The sequence below is a fragment of the Dermochelys coriacea genome, chromosome 22 (genome assembly GCF_009764565.3).
Source record: "Dermochelys coriacea isolate rDerCor1 chromosome 22, rDerCor1.pri.v4, whole genome shotgun sequence".
NCBI classification, from domain to species: domain Eukaryota; kingdom Metazoa; phylum Chordata; order Testudines; family Dermochelyidae; genus Dermochelys; species Dermochelys coriacea.
The window spans coordinates 6,235,729-6,254,122 of NC_050089.1; the positions used below are offsets into that span (position 1 = coordinate 6,235,729).

The window sequence follows — 18,394 nt, forward strand, 5'->3', positions numbered from 1 at the left end:
AGATCATGAGTTTATGGAATAACAACAAGATTATTATCTTTTGCTATAAGATGGGAATTTATCAGTTGGAAGAGGCAGGGGAGAAAAAAGATCAGGGTATATTGGTCGATCACAAGATGACTATGAGCTGTCAATGTTCTGTAGCCATGAAAAAGGCTAATGCAATCCTAGGATGCATGAGGCGAGGTATTTCCATTAGAGACAGGAAAGTGTTATTACCATTATACAAGACACTGTTGAGACTGGAATACTGTGTGCAGTTCTGGTCTCCCGTATTTAAGAAAGATGAATTAAAACTGGAACAGGTACAGAGAAGGGCTGCTGGAAGATGATCAGAAAAATGGAGAACCTGCCTTACAGGAGAAGATGTAAGGAGCTTGGCTTGTTTAGCCTAACAAAATGAAGGCTGAGGGGAGAGAGGATTGCTCTCTATAAATACATCAGAGGGATAATCACCAGGGAGGGAAAGTAGTTATTTAAGTTAAGGGTCAGCGTTGGCACAAGAACAAATGGATATAAACTGGCCATCAACAGGTTTAGGTTTGAAATTAAGCAAAGGTTTCTGACCATCAAAGGAATGAAGTTTTGGAAGAGCCTTCAAAGGGGAGAGGTAAAAAACTTAACTTTTGTCAGACTGAGTGTGATAAATTTATGGAGGGAATGGTACGATGAGGTTGCCTACAATGGCATATAGCCTATCCACAAGTGCTATTAGCACATACAGTAGAACCCTCTTTATCCGACCCTCCATTATCCAGCTCTCCGTATTAACCGAACAACCAGCGCACACAGGTCCAGAAGTGGGCAGTCTCTCCTGTGGCCACAAGATGGCACTGCAGCCTTGCAGTTTCCCATTATCCAGATTATCTGAATTTTTGATTATCCGATCTGGCCCTGGTTCCAGTTAGATCGGATAAACGGGATTCTGCTGTATCTCCAACATCTGGACATGGGACACTAGAAAAGGAGCGCTCTGAGTTACTACAGAGAATTCTTCCCCAGGTGTCTGGCTGGTGGGACTTGCCCACATGCTCCAGGTCTAACTGATCACAATATTTGGGGTCAGAAAGAAATTTTCCCCTTGGCAGAGACCCTGGGGGCTTTTTGCTTTCCTCTGCAGCTTGAGGCACAGGTCACTTGCTGGTTTGCAGTAGAATAAATGGTGGATGCTCTGTAACTTGAAGTCTTTAAATCATGATTTGAGGACTTCAGTAGCTCAGCTAGAGGTTATGGGCCTATTGCAGGAGTCACTGGGTGAGGTTCTGTCACCTGCGATATTCCGGAGAGAAAATTAGATGATCATGTTGGTCCCTTCTCGCCTTAAAGTATGAGTCTAAGTCTCCCATCCAAGTACTGATCTGGCACAACCCTACTTGTCTTAGCAGACAAGGCTCAAAGTGGTATGGCCACAAATAAATATCATTAAGTAGGTCCAAAGGATAGAAATGCTACTACACTCTACAACTGGCACCCTGTGAACACTGCGCCATGTCAACTCTGAGTGCCATAAGAACCTGCCGTGTAGAGCACTGCTAGGGAGGAGAGGTGGACGTGGTGTAGTACAGCATCTTATATAGGAGGCTCTCAAACTCTGCAGTCACTATAGCTGTGGTAGAGTTGGAGAGTTCCCATGACACTGAGGAGCACAGTGAAAGAGACCTGATGCCCTCCTGACTCACATTGACTCAGCTCAGTGCTGTGTGTTATCCATTGCTTAAAAGAATTGCCTTGCCCAGCCTTTCATAGATTTTCAAGTCAGAAGGGACTATCATCATCATCTAGTCTGACTTCCTGCGCAGAACTTCAACCAGGAATTCCTCATCAAGTTCAGCAATTTGTGGGAATTTATCAACCAAACCAGGATTTGAACCTTGGATCCTCAGATTAAAAGTCTCCCCTGACTGAGCATTCAGGGCTCATAACTGGATGCATTCCTCCTTGCAGTGCTCTCTTTCTCCTCCCCCTACTGCTGAGCTTTGCCAGGACACCTCTTGAGCTTAGATGCCCTTGGCTCCCCATTTCATGGCTTTTACCTTACTCAAATTTCTTTAGTTGTTTTGTAAGCAGTTAATATAACAATTGATTATTTTTCTAAAGCTATTGGAATCTTCCATCCCAGAATATTTATTGAAATTTGTCAGGGAAGAGAATGTGGGGTTTGGGGCATTCTGCTTCTCATTCCCAACATCCCCTCCTCTTCTGAACTGGTTCTGAGAAACGGAAAAGCAGCTCTGCTGTGTAATCAATGTAAACTCAACACACAGTTTGGTTTTGCTGCTGCCTGGAGAGGTGGAGACTAGGAGTCAGAGATGAAAATAAACAGGGCACAATTTTATGTCCTAGTGTCTTACGCCTAGCTTCGCCACTCCCGTTAGTTTGCTGGATGGGGCAAACTGTGCACATAAAAACATGATAATATTTCAATTCACTTGACAATTAACTTGCACAAGAGAGAGACTCTCTGTATTTCCCCTGAGGCCTCATCTACACGAGGATTTTTCCTTAAAATTTCCCACTATGGCTAACAGGTTCATCTCCCTTGGTGACAGGAATGGTAGGGCACTAATGTAGCTAGGCCACCTTTGATTTAACCCCTGTGTCATGAGCAGGCTTGGATAACATGATAGTTAGAACACGGGCTTCCACCAGCAGCACCAGCTACACCACTGCTCCAAATGTTGTTACCACTGGTGGAGCTGAACTGCTGTTAGCAATGGGAAATTTTAGAGGAAAAAGGCTGGTACAGACCAGTGTAATGAGTGTGATCATTTTACAATATGCAGAAATCCAACCACCTGCCAATTGAGTATTATTAGAGTCTTTCTCGCTGGGTGAGGGAAATAATCACTGGCTGTGTGATTTGCAATTTTAGGACTTGCTGAATTTTTCCAGCAAGGGGCAGTTTGATGAAGCTGGACAGGCTACACTGAATGGTCTGGAACAGCAGGAGCAGACCCCAGTGCCACCAGATACGCAATCGGCACTGGGTCAACAGCCAGAAGGCCATCCACTGCAACTCCAGCAGCAGCATGATGAGAGCCCAGTGCCTACGCAGAGCACCATGACAGCAGATGATATGCGGCGAGCAAAACGCATTCGGGTAAGTGAAGATGATGGTGGCCCATGCCCTCTTCCGCCCTCTGACTTTGCTTTAGCCGGTGGAAAGCTTGGTTAGCCAGTTAGGCAACAGCTGGTCTTTTTCTCCAGTGTGGTGTCCGTCTTCCAATCCCAAACACAGCGTCTCAAGCTCAGAAAACTCCCTCACTCATAAAGTAAGACAAACCTAATACAAAGAGTTAGTGTGTCATGAGATGCTAGTGAGATTTGGTCACCAGTTGGAGCTGGTTCAATTCCAGCACAGTAATTCTTTCATAGAAACATAGTCCATCCAAGTTGGCAGGCAGGAGCGCTCTGAACAGCTGGCCGAATCATAGTCTCGCAGATGTGTTGGCTTTAGAAGTCATTGCCAAAGAAGCATTGTGTCCATTCATTCCTATGATGATGAAGATGAAGATTTTTAATTATAAAATTATTTCTTGGAGTAGGAAACCTCCTCCTTTTATGAGGGTAAAAGCTATGCTGAGAACTTTACATACCAACTGCAAACACTTTGAACCTGTGCTTTGTGGCAGCTGAGAAAGCTGCTTTTTCCACCGTGTGTGGGAGGGAAATGATTCAGGCAAATAATCCTCCAAGCAATGTAATTGTGAGATTGGTTTATGTAGCTTAAAATCTTTTTTTTCCCCTCCTCCATGTGTAAAATTTTGATTACAGAAGGAAACAGCTGCAAACACGTTGAGACTTCATTTTTAGGGGATGAGCGAAATGGAGAGAGAGGATTAAAAAAGGAGACAATGATTCTTATAGGGGGGACACTGAGCCAGATTTTACTCTCTGTACACCAATGTATATGTGACTGCATTGATGGTGTTACTTAACAGATACAGTGACTTAACTAAGAGTAGAATTTGGCCGAGTCACTCTAAAAATGCATGTGTGTGAAACTTATAAAATGCTTGGCATCTAGGAGTCACTGTTCTGTGAAATGGTCTTTCTTTTGATCTTCCTCTGTGTTGAAAACACTAGACTTGAAATGGTGTGTTTATGTAAGGCACCAGACAGCTGTAACCCAAGAACACTGGGAACATGGCTGGTAGGAGCAGACAGTGGTGGTCAAACTATTATAGAGTAAGAAGCCAGCTGCTGAAGCTCTGACAATAAATAGCATTGGACCAGTTCCCAAGTGGGTCTTGATTCATTTTGCATAAGATACAGTAGTACAACTTCTGTCCTAAAAGGTACAGCTGTGGGTGTGATGGGAAGAGGTGGTTTCATTGGATTTCTTTAATTACTGGATTTAACAAGGTCTGAAGGTCTCACTCTTGGTTTGGAGATAACGGGGAAGAGATTGAGTTGGTTTGTCTCATGCATTAGCCTGTTTCCCAGAAACTTGAGTTTGGGTCACAAGTGAGATGAGTGTGGTGGTTATTTATTCCTCAGTGACATGTTTGTATCACAGATCTCCTCCCTCAGCTCCTCTTTCAGATAGGCACATTTGGCAACCCTTGATTAGCAGAGTCCTAGAGATGTATGGTTCTTCAACTCAAGGGGCATTGGAAGAACTGCATGTGGGATGGTTGCATAGAGGCTGCCTAGGTTATGTTAGACTGTGAGCAGTTCTGTCATTCAACCTTGGATTTTAACCATGAAAATTCACACCATACTGTGACAGTGTGTCAGAACTTACTCTGCCAATGTGTGCGTGCAATTCACTGCACCCTATTATCACAGCAGGTGGCTAGGAAATGTCATAAACCAGCAAAGGGAAGCCAAAGTTATGGTTTCAAATATGTAAAATGTCATTTATTTTTAAAGAACGGGTACAAAATTTGTGGCTACCCATTGGGACCTGGACCTAGGTAGCTCTAAGTCATGCTGATTACTTAGATAGTATTTCTTACTCAACAGCAATAACTTGACGCTTGTCTTGACCTGACAGTTGAGAAACTATATAAGAGACATGAAAATAATTTTATTTTTATAAATCTAGCTTTGTGAACCTCTTCTACCTTTCTAAGAAATGAATAAAGCATGAGGTGATGGTAGGACTGCCCCTCTTCAGGCAAACAATTCCAGTCAAAGATTTAAAAGAAATAATTATCATGAAGAGGCCTTGTGTGATTTTTCCAAGCCTTTATTAGGCACAAACCTCAGTTTTACTATGTCTCCTTCTGTTGCACTCTGAAATTAAACATAAAACAGTATCCTGGAGCATGAGAAATATTAAAAAAAATAATAAAGCTTTTACATATGTTCAGACATTTGCATCCTAGATGTAATTGAAGGTGCCTTGTTCAATGAATTGACATTCTTTAGAAATGACACATGATTCTTTTATATCTGCAACAAAGGGGAGCAATATTCTTGTATTTTAAGTAACAAAAAATGACTTCTGCATTACAGTACACAGTAATAATAAACTAGCTCTTAATGGACGTTCACACTTGTACCATTGCATTAGCGTTTATGTCATCCTATAGGATGCAGCCTCTTGAGAAAAACATAGTAACATAAACCTATGCATCTGCAAGGCTGGCAACGTGTCCAGAAGAGGGCAGTATGCATGTAGTGCTTGACCCAGCCCCCACCTTAGTCAATGGAAAGATTTCCATTGGCTTCAATGGTTGCTGGATCAGGTCCACACTGAAGGAAGTACATAGATTTGTCTGTCACTCCTCTCTTGGATTTCTTGTTTACAGCTCTGGCTAGAACCTGTTGTGCTAGAACCTGTTGCCTGAAGTAGACAAGTGGAGGGACATCACCTTTTTGAATGTATTCCATGAAGTAAATAATTCTCTTGAGACATTTTCTGTTTCATTTACTTGTGCAACATCACATGGCAAAGATACAAAGCTGTCATAACACAGTGTTACAACAATCAATATAAATATAAGGCTTGCATTTGGAAAGCACCTGTCAAAATCAGGACCATCCTACATGTTTTGGGAAGGTACAAATATACTTACCAAGAAGGCTACAATTTTTACGCTATAAGTCAGAGGGAATGGCTAAATGGTTTAAATTTCTAGTTTGAAACACTGAGATTCATTGGAACTGTAGGTTCAAACCCTGGTAGGGTCAACACATGCCTTCTTCTATAGAGTTCATGGAGTTTACTCTGTGGGAGACTTGAGATCAGAGCTTAAACACTGAGGTCCTGCCTTGTTTTGTGTGGACACTAAATATCCTGTGGGACACTTTTTGTAAGAGTAGGGTGTGACAGCCTGACGATATCCTGGACAAACCTTATGGAATTAAGATAAACTTTATTGAATGAATTTAAACCTTATTGAATTAGGTTTAATACCTTTGGAGTTCATTGTATTAAAAATGTGTCACTGTGGAATCACATGTAACTCCTCGGAGAGGAAGGGGATGCAAATGTAATTCCTCCGGTTATCAGCTCTTTGAAGCTCTCCCCTGGAAAGGTTCAGATATACTAGTTCAAACTGGATTCTTCAGGGACCAACAGACAGAGAAATGACTTTTGGATAATTAGCCTGGTTTTACACAGGCCCTGGGCTTTCTTCCTGATATTATAACTAGACAGAACCCATGGCGGGTCCCAATCCTCAGGGAAGGGCTGGAAGAACTGGGCCTAATGAGACACCATAAGACTGGGTGCTTGTTCTGAGATAAAGCTGTGACGAACTTGAAACCTTGGTGGGGTACTGAAGGACTGCTCCTGCTGGAGCCCATTTTAGAGTTGGGGTGATCTCTGATAGCCTATTAGCATGTGCGTAGGTTCTTTTATGGTTTGTAATGTGTTTTGTCTGAAGTGCTATTACCTAAAGAATAAAAGAGGCTTGCATAAAAAGAGCTTTGTGGTAGCTATACCTGTGGGTAGTCACACTGTTAGACACCTCTGAAGAGAAAGCTAGCAGGCCAGCTTGAGCAGCCTGTCTCTGCGGGGAATAACACGGTAAAGGCAGGGAACTATTCAGCCTGGAAATAGCCCTCTCAGAAGGACATGAGATGCACGTCTCCCTTCAAGAGAGGTGATGGCCAGGGGAGCCAGTGGGTGCTCTTGCTGAAACATAGGGGGAGAATACAGGTGCAGTTGCCCTGAACTGTGACATGGGGGATTACATCATTGTCCTTGGCTAAAATAAATGTTTCCTGCCCACTGTTGTGCACCATCCAATGTGTTCGTTAGTTGCCACTCTCTGGATGCATTTCAGAAATAGCTGTACTTACCGAGGCTTGGTCCTGAAAGTAGCTCCGTGTGCATGAAGCCCTGCACTCATGCAGAACAGCTTGCAGGACAGAGGTGCAGTTTGTAAAGCACAATGGGATCCTTCAGGCTGAAAGGCAAAATAGAAATGTAAGACATTATTAAATTCTGATGAGTATCGACCAGTAGGACAGCACTTAAATAAATCACTACCCGTTACTTCCCAGCAATCTGATCCTGGCATCCATAACCTCTTTATCTTCCCATAGCTACCACCTCTTGCCAGGCACATTTCATTCTCACTGAGACTCTGCAGGGTTCATTATATAATTTTTAAAAAACACGATATCTGACAAAACATGAAAGGCAGAAAGAACCCTGTGTCTTAAAGGTTATCTGTGATTTTCATCTTCACCCTTTAACTCCTTCTAGGCAGTTATTAACGGAAGGGCAAATCCTGAACTCCTTGCTTAGTCCTTACTGAGGCAAAACTCTCATTGGGAGTTTTGCCTGAGTGAAGACTGAGCTAGGACTTCCAGATCTGGCCCTGACTGATAATGACCCACAGGAGACTGCCGAAGTCAAGTCTTCTGTTTTACCGTCCATTTCATAACAAAAATATTTTTCTCTCCCCCAATGCTGCCTGCTCAGTTGGAGCTGCAGGTAGGTTTGGTTTTTATCCTCTGTCTACCCTAATGGAACGAAACAAAATTGCCATTTTGTGCAGCCTCTGCTTAATGTCTCCAGATGGAATCTATTTGTTGATGGTCTTGTGTTTGTTCTTTTGTATACAGATCATGCACAAAACTGGGTGTCATCCCAATAACTTTTGTTTGCATAGTTTCTCTTAGTCCCCTTCAGACTGATCCACTGCAAGGAATTAATAATAATTAGCTCTTTAAAAGATGTTTAAATGGATCATCCAAAACTTTAAGCTGGGTATTTAATGGGCTGTCCCTTTGCGGCCTCAGAACCTGATTCAAGTCTGTCTGGTGCACCTCTGTGTACCTGATTTTGGTAGTTTATGTTAATCTTCAGTGGCTTTAGTAGTCAGACAGAGTGTGCACCATACCAATATATTTTAAATCTTTCTGTCTAGTGCTTTTACCAGTTCCCACTTAGGAAATACCTATTATGGAGTTGAATGCAATTTGAAAGAAACATTTTCAAGTACCTTGGGTCCCAAATTTTACCAGTCTTAAAACTTCCTTCAATTTGGTTGTCAGTCATATAGATTCAACTAAATATCTAGTTTTCTAGTGATTTAGCATTTCTTGTAACGACTATTAATGGGTTTTGTGGTGATAAGCTCCATAGTAATGCCTCTAAATAAATAGTTTTTAAAAAGGCATCAACTTGGTTGTTGATAAATATATTTCAACAACTACCACCACTTGTGTTGGACTCCCAAACGTTCATTGTTGAAACTTTTGGGGGTAAAATCCTGGACCTATTCAAGTCAAATAGGAGTTTTGTCATTGATTTCAATAGAGCCAAGATTTCACCCTGGGTTCTTTAGCAATAATTAAAGAGACACTGGTCAACTTAAAACTAATTTATAAAAAAAAATCCCTTATCTATGTTACTAATAACAATTACAGATATTACAACCGGGAGAATTTAAAAAATCAGTTATACTTTTACTATTTGCTGTTTACTTACTTTGAATGTAAATGGAAAATATTATGTATTTATTTATATTTTAAAATATGCTTATCAAATATCTTTATCTTTAATAACACATTCATTAAATAAAATAACATACAAAAATTGTGCACATCACTCAGTTTTGTCTGAGACTAGTCTGGTCAATATCATTTAAGTTTCCAGTCAGTTTCACTTTCTGGTTCTCATGGCACTAGCACCTTACTGCAGTGTTTGAGTTTATAACATAATGAAAGGGGAACATTTAAATTCAAAACTAAATGGAAAACAAACAAGCAGCCCCCTCTCCCCTCTCCGAACCACAAAACCACCAACAACAACTAGAGAAATATATGTACTGATAGTAGGTTTTGTAAATCCCCTTACTTCTTTCAAAATCTAAAGTGTGGGTTTATAACTAGTTGACAATAGTTCTTTAATTAACAAACTATCTCCAGAGCAGATCTGGCATAGTCATGATGTAATTGTACATACAGAGTAGTATACAGGAAGTGCCATGCAGGACCAGTCCCAGGGTCCAGATAGTCCAATATTCTGTCTCAAATACAATATGAGTACCAGAAGTGTCAGAAGAAGGTGTAAAAATCCCACAGATGTGCAACAATCTGCTCCCCCACATTCGGTCTCATCCTGATTTCTAATAATTAAAGATTGGCTTACACCCAGCTCCATTAAACCATACGAAAAGGAAACGGAATGGATCATGGAATTGGTTGCTGGGAATCAGAACCTTTCCCCATTCTTGGTCATCTGTTCAAATGTGATGACCTTCTTGGTCATCAAACCTGATCAGAAGAAACTGGAGAAGGGACTTGTTGCCATCTTACACATGGTTTTTGGCCTGCATGAAATGGGTCTCAGTCCAGTTCCCAGTGAACAGGTGTTTACATCATTATTGGCCCACATTGATTGCCTCTGCTAGGACATTCATGAATATTAGGGCAGCAAAATCTGAATCAAGATGCAGTGGGCTGCTCTGAGAGTAGAATTTTGCTCTGAAATTAAAGACAAGCCTGACTGCTTTTCTAAAAGACTTTGTTCATTTCAGTTCTCAGTCGCATCTTACATATTACCCCATCAAGGAAGAGCCTCAATGGCAGTGGGTGAGGAATCTGAATGATGTAGCTATCTATAAAATAAAATCCAACAAAATATATTACTTCCCCCACCTTGTAACTATCTATGATTTTCTTTAACTGAGGGTAGATCTTTTGTAACACTTGCGTACAACCATGCAGAGTGTGACTTCATTGTTTCAAATTCTGCAATTCATTACACTTAGAGTTGAAAAGGGGAAAGGACAGAAGTGATAAGAAAATAAATATGATTTTTAAATTTCTAAGAGATAAACAAAGGAGAGTATAAAAGTATGCAAAAGCCTGTTTATAGAGCTTCCTAATGAGCATAGTGTCTTTGACATCAATGGAGCTATGGCAGTTTATTCTGGATGAGGATCTGGCCTTTTGTTTTGCCATTCTGATAAAGTACTTGGGTTAAATACATTAAGAAACAGTATTGGAGGAGATAGAAATTTGAATTGCATCTGTCTAGACTGTTTGACTTCCTGGTAAATCCCTGTAACTCGCAGAAAATTATCCATTTTTTATTTCAAAGCACAAGTAAATTGTTATACAAACAATAGAAACATGTAAACCCAAGATTATGGGACAAATTTGAATCACTGTGTAAGTGCACATAGGGAGTTACACTGGCTTTCTCTAGGACTGAATTTGGCCCAGTGTTTCTTAAGAGAAATGGTTTTAGTTGTTAGAAGTGGGGACTGTGAGTCAGCACTTCTGGGTTCTGTTTCTGCCTGTGTGACTTTGGGCAAATCACCTCACCTTCCTTTGCCTTGGTTCCTCCATCTTTAAAGGGGAGATAACAACACCTCCCAGGGACACTGTGAGGTGTCATTTCTCATATTTGCAAAGTGCCTTGAGATCCTTGGCTAAAAAGGGGAACAAAGAGGACCCGGAGAATTACATACCAATAACTTTGATACCTGGAAAGATTCTGGAACAAATTAGTAAACAATCAGTGTCTAGCCACCTGGAAATTAAGAGGGTTATAAGGAAGAGCCAGCATGGATTTGTCAAGAACAAATTCCAAACCAACCTAACTTCCTTCTTTGACAGGGTTACTGGCCGAGTGGAAGCAGTGATACATCTTGATTTTAATAAGGCTTTTGACACAGTTTCACAGAACATTCTCATAAGCAAACTAGGGAAATGTGGTCTATATGAAATTACTAGAAGGTGGGTGCACAACTGGTTGAAAGATCATACTCAAAGAGTAGTTATCAACGGTTCGCTGACAAACTGGGAGGGTGTGTCCAATTTGGTCCCTCAGAGGTTAGTCCTGGGTCTGGTACTGTTTAATATTTTCAGGAATGACTTGGATAATGGAGTTGAGAGTATCTTATAAAATTTGCAGATGACATCAAGCTGGGAGGGGTTACAAGCACTTCGGAGGATAGGATCAGAATTCAAACTGACCTTGACAAATTGCAGAATTGATCTGAAATCAACAAGATGAAATTCAGTAAAAACAAGTGCAAAGTACTTCACTTAGAAAGGAAAAATCAAATGCATAATGACAAAATGGGGGAAAACTGGCTAGGTGATTGTACTGCTGTATCTGGGGGTTATAGTGGATCACAAATTGAATATGAATTAACAATGTGATGCAGTTGCAAAAAAGGCTATTACCATTCTTGGGTGTGTTTTTTATGAGTGTTACATGTAAGGCACTGGAGGTAATTGTCCTGCTGTATTCACTGGTGAGGCCTCCCCTGGAGTATTGTGTCCAGCTCTGGGTGCAACACTAGGAAAGATGTGGACAAATGGGAGAGAGTCCAGAGGAGAGCAACAAAAATGATAAAAGGTTTAGAAAACTTGACCTCTACGGAAAGTTAAAAAAAACAGGGCATGTTTAGTCTTGAGAAAAGAAGACTGAGGGGGGACCTCGTAACACTCTTCAAATATGTTAAGGGCTGTTATAAAGAGAATGGTGATCACTTGTTCTCCATGCCCACTGAAAGTAGGACAAGAGGTAATGGGCTTAATCTGCAGCAAGGGAGATTTAGGTTAGAATTAGGAAAAACTTTCTTACTACAGGGGTAGTTAAGCTCTGGAATAGGGTTCCAAGGAAGGCTGTGGAATCCCTGTCACTGGAGGATTTTAAGGACAGTTTGGACAAACAGCTGTCAGGGATGGTCTAGGTTTACTTGGTCCTGCCTCAGTGTAGAGGGCTGGACTTGATGACTTCTTGAGGTCCCTTCCAGCCCCATATGTCAATGATTCTATGAAAAATGCTATAGAATTTCAGGTATTATTGTGTCTTAAAATAAAGACCAACCACTCCAAAATTTGACTCAGTAACAGAGCAACATGCCTCCAGTATAAGAGTGACTCCCAACTCCAGTGAAGTCCATTATAAGGCACTCGGGATTTCAGCTAAATTAATCACTGGTGTCGCTGAACATTCCAAATCATCTGATTGTGACTAGAAATTTTCCTTATGCTATGGGACGGTGTCTGAGATTACTTGGGAAAAGGGAAATGTGTGTGTGTGTGTGTGTGTGTGTGTGTGTGTGTATATATATATATAATTTTTAGTTTTCTATAAACAGTTGCTGTTATGTTTCCCTTTTGCTGGAAAGAGTGCACGATTTCCTCCTTTTATTGTTTAGACAGTGGAGAGAACCATTCAGATTCTCTTCATGTGATTCTCCAGTACTCCAGAATAACTTCCTAGGTGCCTTCTAGTTCGGACAGAGCAGCTTTGAACCCTGCTTCATCAGTATATGCTGTTTGATACTGACTCAAGAGTAGCAGTGCATGCCAGCCAAGAAGTCCCATAAAGAAAGGAGAGTGGAAATGGTTTTAACCAGGGAATTTTGTTCTTTAAGACTCTGTTTATTCTAAAGCATGCAAATAACAACAAGCATGTTCAAACACAGTAACTAGCAGCATTCTAGCCTTGTTTCCCTGACTAGCATGGATGTGGATTAAAAAAAAAAAAATTAGAGAAGCTGAGTGGAAAGGAGACAACAGTAAACACTGGATGGGAGATCCTGTCTTGAAGGAGTGTAAAAATTCCTTAGATTTCAATAGCACTACAAGAGAAATTGCAGAATCCCCAGGCCATTTCAGTCTTCTGCACTGTAATATGAGATTTCATATTTGTCAGTGTAGTCTGCTCCCATATGCACTGTTAGCCAGCATAAAAAGTTCCTGGCCACTACTGAAATGCAGGCCCACTGGGCAACCAACTATTTCCACAGGTTGCAAATCCAGCTGTGACTGCTCCTACAGCAACCAGAGCAGAGATCAGGAGCTGAGCAGGGCTTCGCTGGATTTGTCTAATCTAGCAGGCAGGAGAAGAAAACAAACAGCAGTTGTTAAATGTTATAGGAAAACTAGATCAAAGGAAAACAAACTCTGAAAGAGGGGGCGAGAGAGAGAGAGAGAAGAAAAGATATACTGTAGAAAGAAAGAGAATGAAAGAAAGAAAAATGGAATGAAGGAAAAGGGAAAGAGAAGGAAGAACAATAACAGGAGATACATAGTAAGTTAATTTTAAAATATGTATTTAATAGAGTTTAATGTCTAAACATTTTAATGAATAAAAATGCAATTAATACTTGATTGGATATAATCAAATACTTTTGATTGGCCCACAGAATTCTACCAAAGCTTTTACCAGAACTCTGTATGTGTTTCTCTGTGAGTGTGTTCACTTCTCTGTTTCACTCACAAACACACACACACACACAGTGTGTGTTTAAGGGTAGAATTGTGTGGGTTCCTCACAAGATATTACGTGTTGCTCTTGAAGCTGCCTATCTGGCCCTGCTGTAATGTTTTTGAAACTCTTATTCCTCTTTTTTAATAATACTGAGAAGGTTTAGGTTAGCACAGAGATCCAGTTGATCCAGCATTATTAGTTTGGGGCCATGCTAAACCACTGCTGCAGATCTCTCTGATGCTCCGTGGTGCAGAAACTGACCCCCCAAAAGACTGCAGATTCCCAGAGGCTCTACTAACAGACAATGAGTATGAGTAATTGGGAGATGCCTCGATGTGGTGGCTCATCTACAAATATAAATACACAGATCCTCGTCCTGAGAGATCATTTGCAGGTGCCCAACACTTCTCAGGCTCAAGCCCACCCTGGAGAGGGAAGAGTGAATTTATGTTACAGAAAAATTGTGTGTCAAAATGTGTTTAGAGCAGGGCATGGGGACTCAGGACTCCTGAGTTCTGTTCCTGGCTCTGCTACTGTCTCACTGTGTGACCTTAGGCAAGTCTCGGAATCACTCTCTTCCTCAGTTTTTCCATCTGTAGAATGGAGATAATACATTTCTACCTCAAAAGGGGTCTTTTGAGATTTAACTGCTCAATATCTTGGCTCACTTAAATTTGACAATACTTTTATGTAAAGTCTGTATGTGATAATAAACACTTATGTTCTTTCTTGGGTGTGTCTTTCAGAATGCAGCTCTTCAGCATCTATTCATCCGAAAGTCCTTCCGTCCCTTCAAATGCCTGCAGTGTGGGAAGGCGTTCCGGGAGAAGGACAAGCTGGATCAGCACCTGCGATTCCATGGGCGGGAGGGGAACTGCCCTCTGACCTGTGACATTTGCAATAAGGGTTTTATCAACAGCAGCGCTCTGGAGAGTCACATGAAGTTTCACTTGGACCAGAAAACATATTCCTGTATTTTCTGTCCTGAGTCTTTTGACCGCTTGGACCTGCTTAAAGATCACGTGGCAATCCATGTCAATGATGGCTATTTCACCTGCCCTACCTGTAAAAAGCGCTTTCCCGATTTTATCCAGGTGAGTGCCATGCTAACCACAAGCAGTGACTTCCAGGCCTTTGGCACGTGTAATGCTTCTCAGTACTGATTCCATTCAGGCCAGCTTATGCTGTAAGTCTGTACGCTCTTACAAGTTAAGCAGGATCAGTTTGTGGATGGGAAAACTGACAGCATTGCAGGAAGTGGTAACGTTCATTTTGTAGATGGCACTTTTCCCTCTCGGTCAGTAGTGACCCAATACCCCAACATGGTGTAGTGGTGTTGGTGCAGTCTTTTGGACAATGTGAAACAGAATTCTTGATCGCACATGGTTGTTTGAGATGCATGGCACAACAGGTTCTTCCCTCTTTCTGGATGCAGTAAACATCAGAATGTACACTTGTCCCTAATTGCTAAACTTCTATATTAAAATGCATTATATGTTTAAAATCTCATGGCCTTTTTTGCAAGACTAATGCTGTTGAGTCAGGGCAGTAATTCCAGAGTATTTCAGTATGTTCTGCTTCCCTAACTTCCTTCTGTAGGTTCAGTTGAGTATATTCTTCTTCAATTCCACGTTCCATGCAAGAAGTAGCTGCGTTTGAGTGGTGGATGATGTAACCCCTTATGCAATTTGTGGAGTCCTTCAAGATGAAAGACATTATAGAAATTTTAGAGTACTGTTTTCTTGCTTGGTGAGAAAAACGTAAACCTACCTTACATACATTCATTACACTTAACATGAATAAAGAAGATGACATATATCTCACAAAGATACCATGACCTGAGACTAAACACAGAAATCCAGTTTCAAGACAAGTGATAAATCCAGGAACTGATAGGCATTATCCAAAAGTTCAAAGAAGAAAAGATGGTGGGGGGGGGTTATTAATACAACCCTCCATCCCAAAATAATCCAGCATCTGTTAACATGGAGCAGAAAGAAAATAACAAGCTACAGAGTAGCAGCCGTGTTAGTCTGTATTCGCAAAAAGAAAAGGAGTACTTGTGGCACCTTAGAAACTAACAAATTTATTTGAGCATAAGCTTTCGTGAGCTGTAGCTCACGAAAGCTTATGCTCAAATAAATTTGTTAGTTTCTAAGGTGCCACAAGTACTCCGTTTCTAATAACAAGCTAGTTACCTAAGCTATGACCATCTCCCCCATCAATTTTCCAGTTAAACTGATCTAGTAAGAGAAAGGTTACCAAATTCTTTCCACTTTTTCATATGCTGTTGTGTGAATAATTAAGTCCAGTCACTCTGGGAATTAATAATCTGAAATCATGGTCTACTTCCCTGAGTAATTATTGTTGAGCAGATATAGAGACCAAGTGGCTCCATGGTGCAGGAGGAAAATAAGGATTGCATCAAAAATCCCGTTCTTTTCATGCTGAGATTTGGAATTCCAAGCCTTACTAGCTGTTTTATTACAGAACTTGCTGTGCACCTGACGAGGCAAAGGACATTCCTAAAACATGCAAAGGAAACTGCACGCAGGAAGGTGTTCAAAATGAATTTCTCCCTACGTCCCATGCGTACTGTAACCACCACCTAATTCTTTCTGATCAAAAGGAATTAATCTATGTTCTCAGATTTCCTTCAAATGAAAGAAATAGAGGGAATGAGCATCAGCTAACTGTGTAACTCAATGATGTTGGTCTAGTAAAAGTTGCCACTACATCAGCCATCCTTTTTTATCGTCTTTAAAATACCCAGTCATGCAGTTGCAGGTGCCTTCGAGAATCATTCCTAGGGAGATCAGAGTGTCCATGCAGATCTGTAACAAAGATTATGAGCATTCATTCATTATGCTGTGAACATCTGTTAAGCTATTATCAGGACCCCAAGTATTCTAGTAAACCACGTCTTTTACACTGAAGAATTGAGGTTTCCCAATGACAGACTAGAGAGCTCTTAAAAACTCGTTTGGCCCATCTCCACATCTCCCAGATGTGCAAGAGAATAGGATTCCAAAGCACCACTAGGGAACTGCTTTGTCTAATGTTTTCTTGGAAACTGTTATTCAAAGCTGTCCAGTTGCTTGTGCTGATGGATTCTATCCAAAGAACAGAGCTTCAGCAGTAACCAAGTCTCCCCCTAGTGTTGCTAAGAGCTGCTGCGGCGGTTCCGTGGTCTGTTTGCTCCATATCTTGAGTGCCCTGAGTTTTCTCTGTGGTCTTCACTGCCAGGTGAAGAAGCATGTGCGCAGCTTCCATTCGGAGAAGATTTACCAGTGTACGGAATGCGACAAGGCTTTCTGCCGTCCCGACAAGCTGCGGCTCCACATGCTACGACACTCGGACCGCAAGGACTTCCTGTGCTCCACCTGTGGCAAGCAGTTCAAGGTAATGTATCTAATAGGCTGTGGTGTTCCCAAAGCGATACCAGAACAGCTTTTTCCCCGTCCTTTGTCAGAAAGATTGTCTTCCCAGAAACGGAAGCAATCAGTACCCGTAGACATGCTAAGTTTTCATGCAGATTGCATGCACCAATCTATGCAGTGTGCTTGCTGTAGCATACATTTTTGAATTACTCTCTCTGGCCTGAGCAAACTATTCAGCTCTTGCTTGTAATAAGCTTGTTCACACCAAGGAGGTCCATCCTCCTTCCATCCACTTGTAGAGTCACTTTGTTGCATAGCATTAGTGCAAAGTGCCACCAACATTGTGCTTCCCATTACTTGGTTTAGGAAATCTTTTTTTATTGGAAATCCATTTACACCAATGGACTAATATCCCACACAAGCCACGAGAAATAAGTTATAATAAGTGGCAATAGATATCTGATCCTAAAAGTACAACTCTAAGTACAGAACAGATGGAATTAAACTGGTGTAGAGATTTTTAAAGGGACAGTATGAAACTGAACTGGACCAAAGGGGAGCAAAAATCTAATAAACACATGTGAGAGTTTTCTGGTAAGATCCAAACTACAATAATGTTGTGAGTTTGGTCACCATAGCATGAAACTATAAGTTGCTTCAGCCTCTGAAAAGTTAAGAAGAGTAGCAAAATGTGATCATAGCATCAAACTAGAAGGACAAATAAAACAATGGCATTCATGCTGCCTAGGGAAAGGGTTATTTTAGAGGAAAAGTGATGGAAATACTCTGTTTATGAGAGGAAGTATTGTGTAATGGGCTGTGCCCAAGAGTTGAGACTCCAGGCTTCCATTACAGTTGTGATCTTGGCTTATTGTGCGGCTTTGGGCAGGTCACTTTAATCTCTCTAGGCCTCAGTTTCCCCATCTGTAAAATGGGTTAAATAATATAGAGCCTATGATACCTCAGAAGGATAACAATACCTGAAAAAGCATTTTGAGATGACAGCTGATGCAAAAATGCAAATATTACAACATTGTTATTATTATAAAGCCTTTCAAAGCATGGATAACATCAGCCCTAGTAGCTATTGTTACCATTATGCAGAGTGCAGGGCAGAGGGTTGAGTGGAAAAAATGCACAACAACAGTGGGCCACCTAGTGAGATCATTTTTAAGTAGGACTCCCACTGAAGTCAGGAAGATAACTAGAAATGGATAAGTGTGCATCTTTGCATTGAACAGAGCAAACTGAAGCTGCCCTCTGTATTTTCCCCTTATGTTTTGCATGTGTTTGTGAAAAATGCCATAATTCAGCCCTGAGACCTCTACCCAGATATAGCCAGTGGAGGTACAAGCCTCGTCTCTGC

General features: G+C 41.1%; 1 protein-coding gene across 12 annotated transcripts in view; it reads left to right on the forward strand.

Annotated features, from left to right (window-relative positions):
- PRDM10 (PR/SET domain 10) overlaps positions 1–18,394 on the forward strand; it is a 69,351-nt gene that overhangs the window by 38,012 nt on the left and 12,945 nt on the right. For all 12 annotated transcript variants that reach the window (XR_006276681.1, XM_038380467.2, XM_043501032.1 and 9 more), the window contains 3 exons: positions 2,873–3,100; positions 14,395–14,742; positions 16,895–17,050. Coding sequence is in view for 11 of the 12 variants with exons in the window: in XM_038380467.2 (XP_038236395.1) it covers positions 2,873–3,100; positions 14,395–14,742; positions 16,895–17,050 (732 nt within the window). In the remaining variant the exon portion in view is untranslated. The remainder of the gene's footprint in view (positions 1–2,872; positions 3,101–14,394; positions 14,743–16,894; positions 17,051–18,394) is intronic.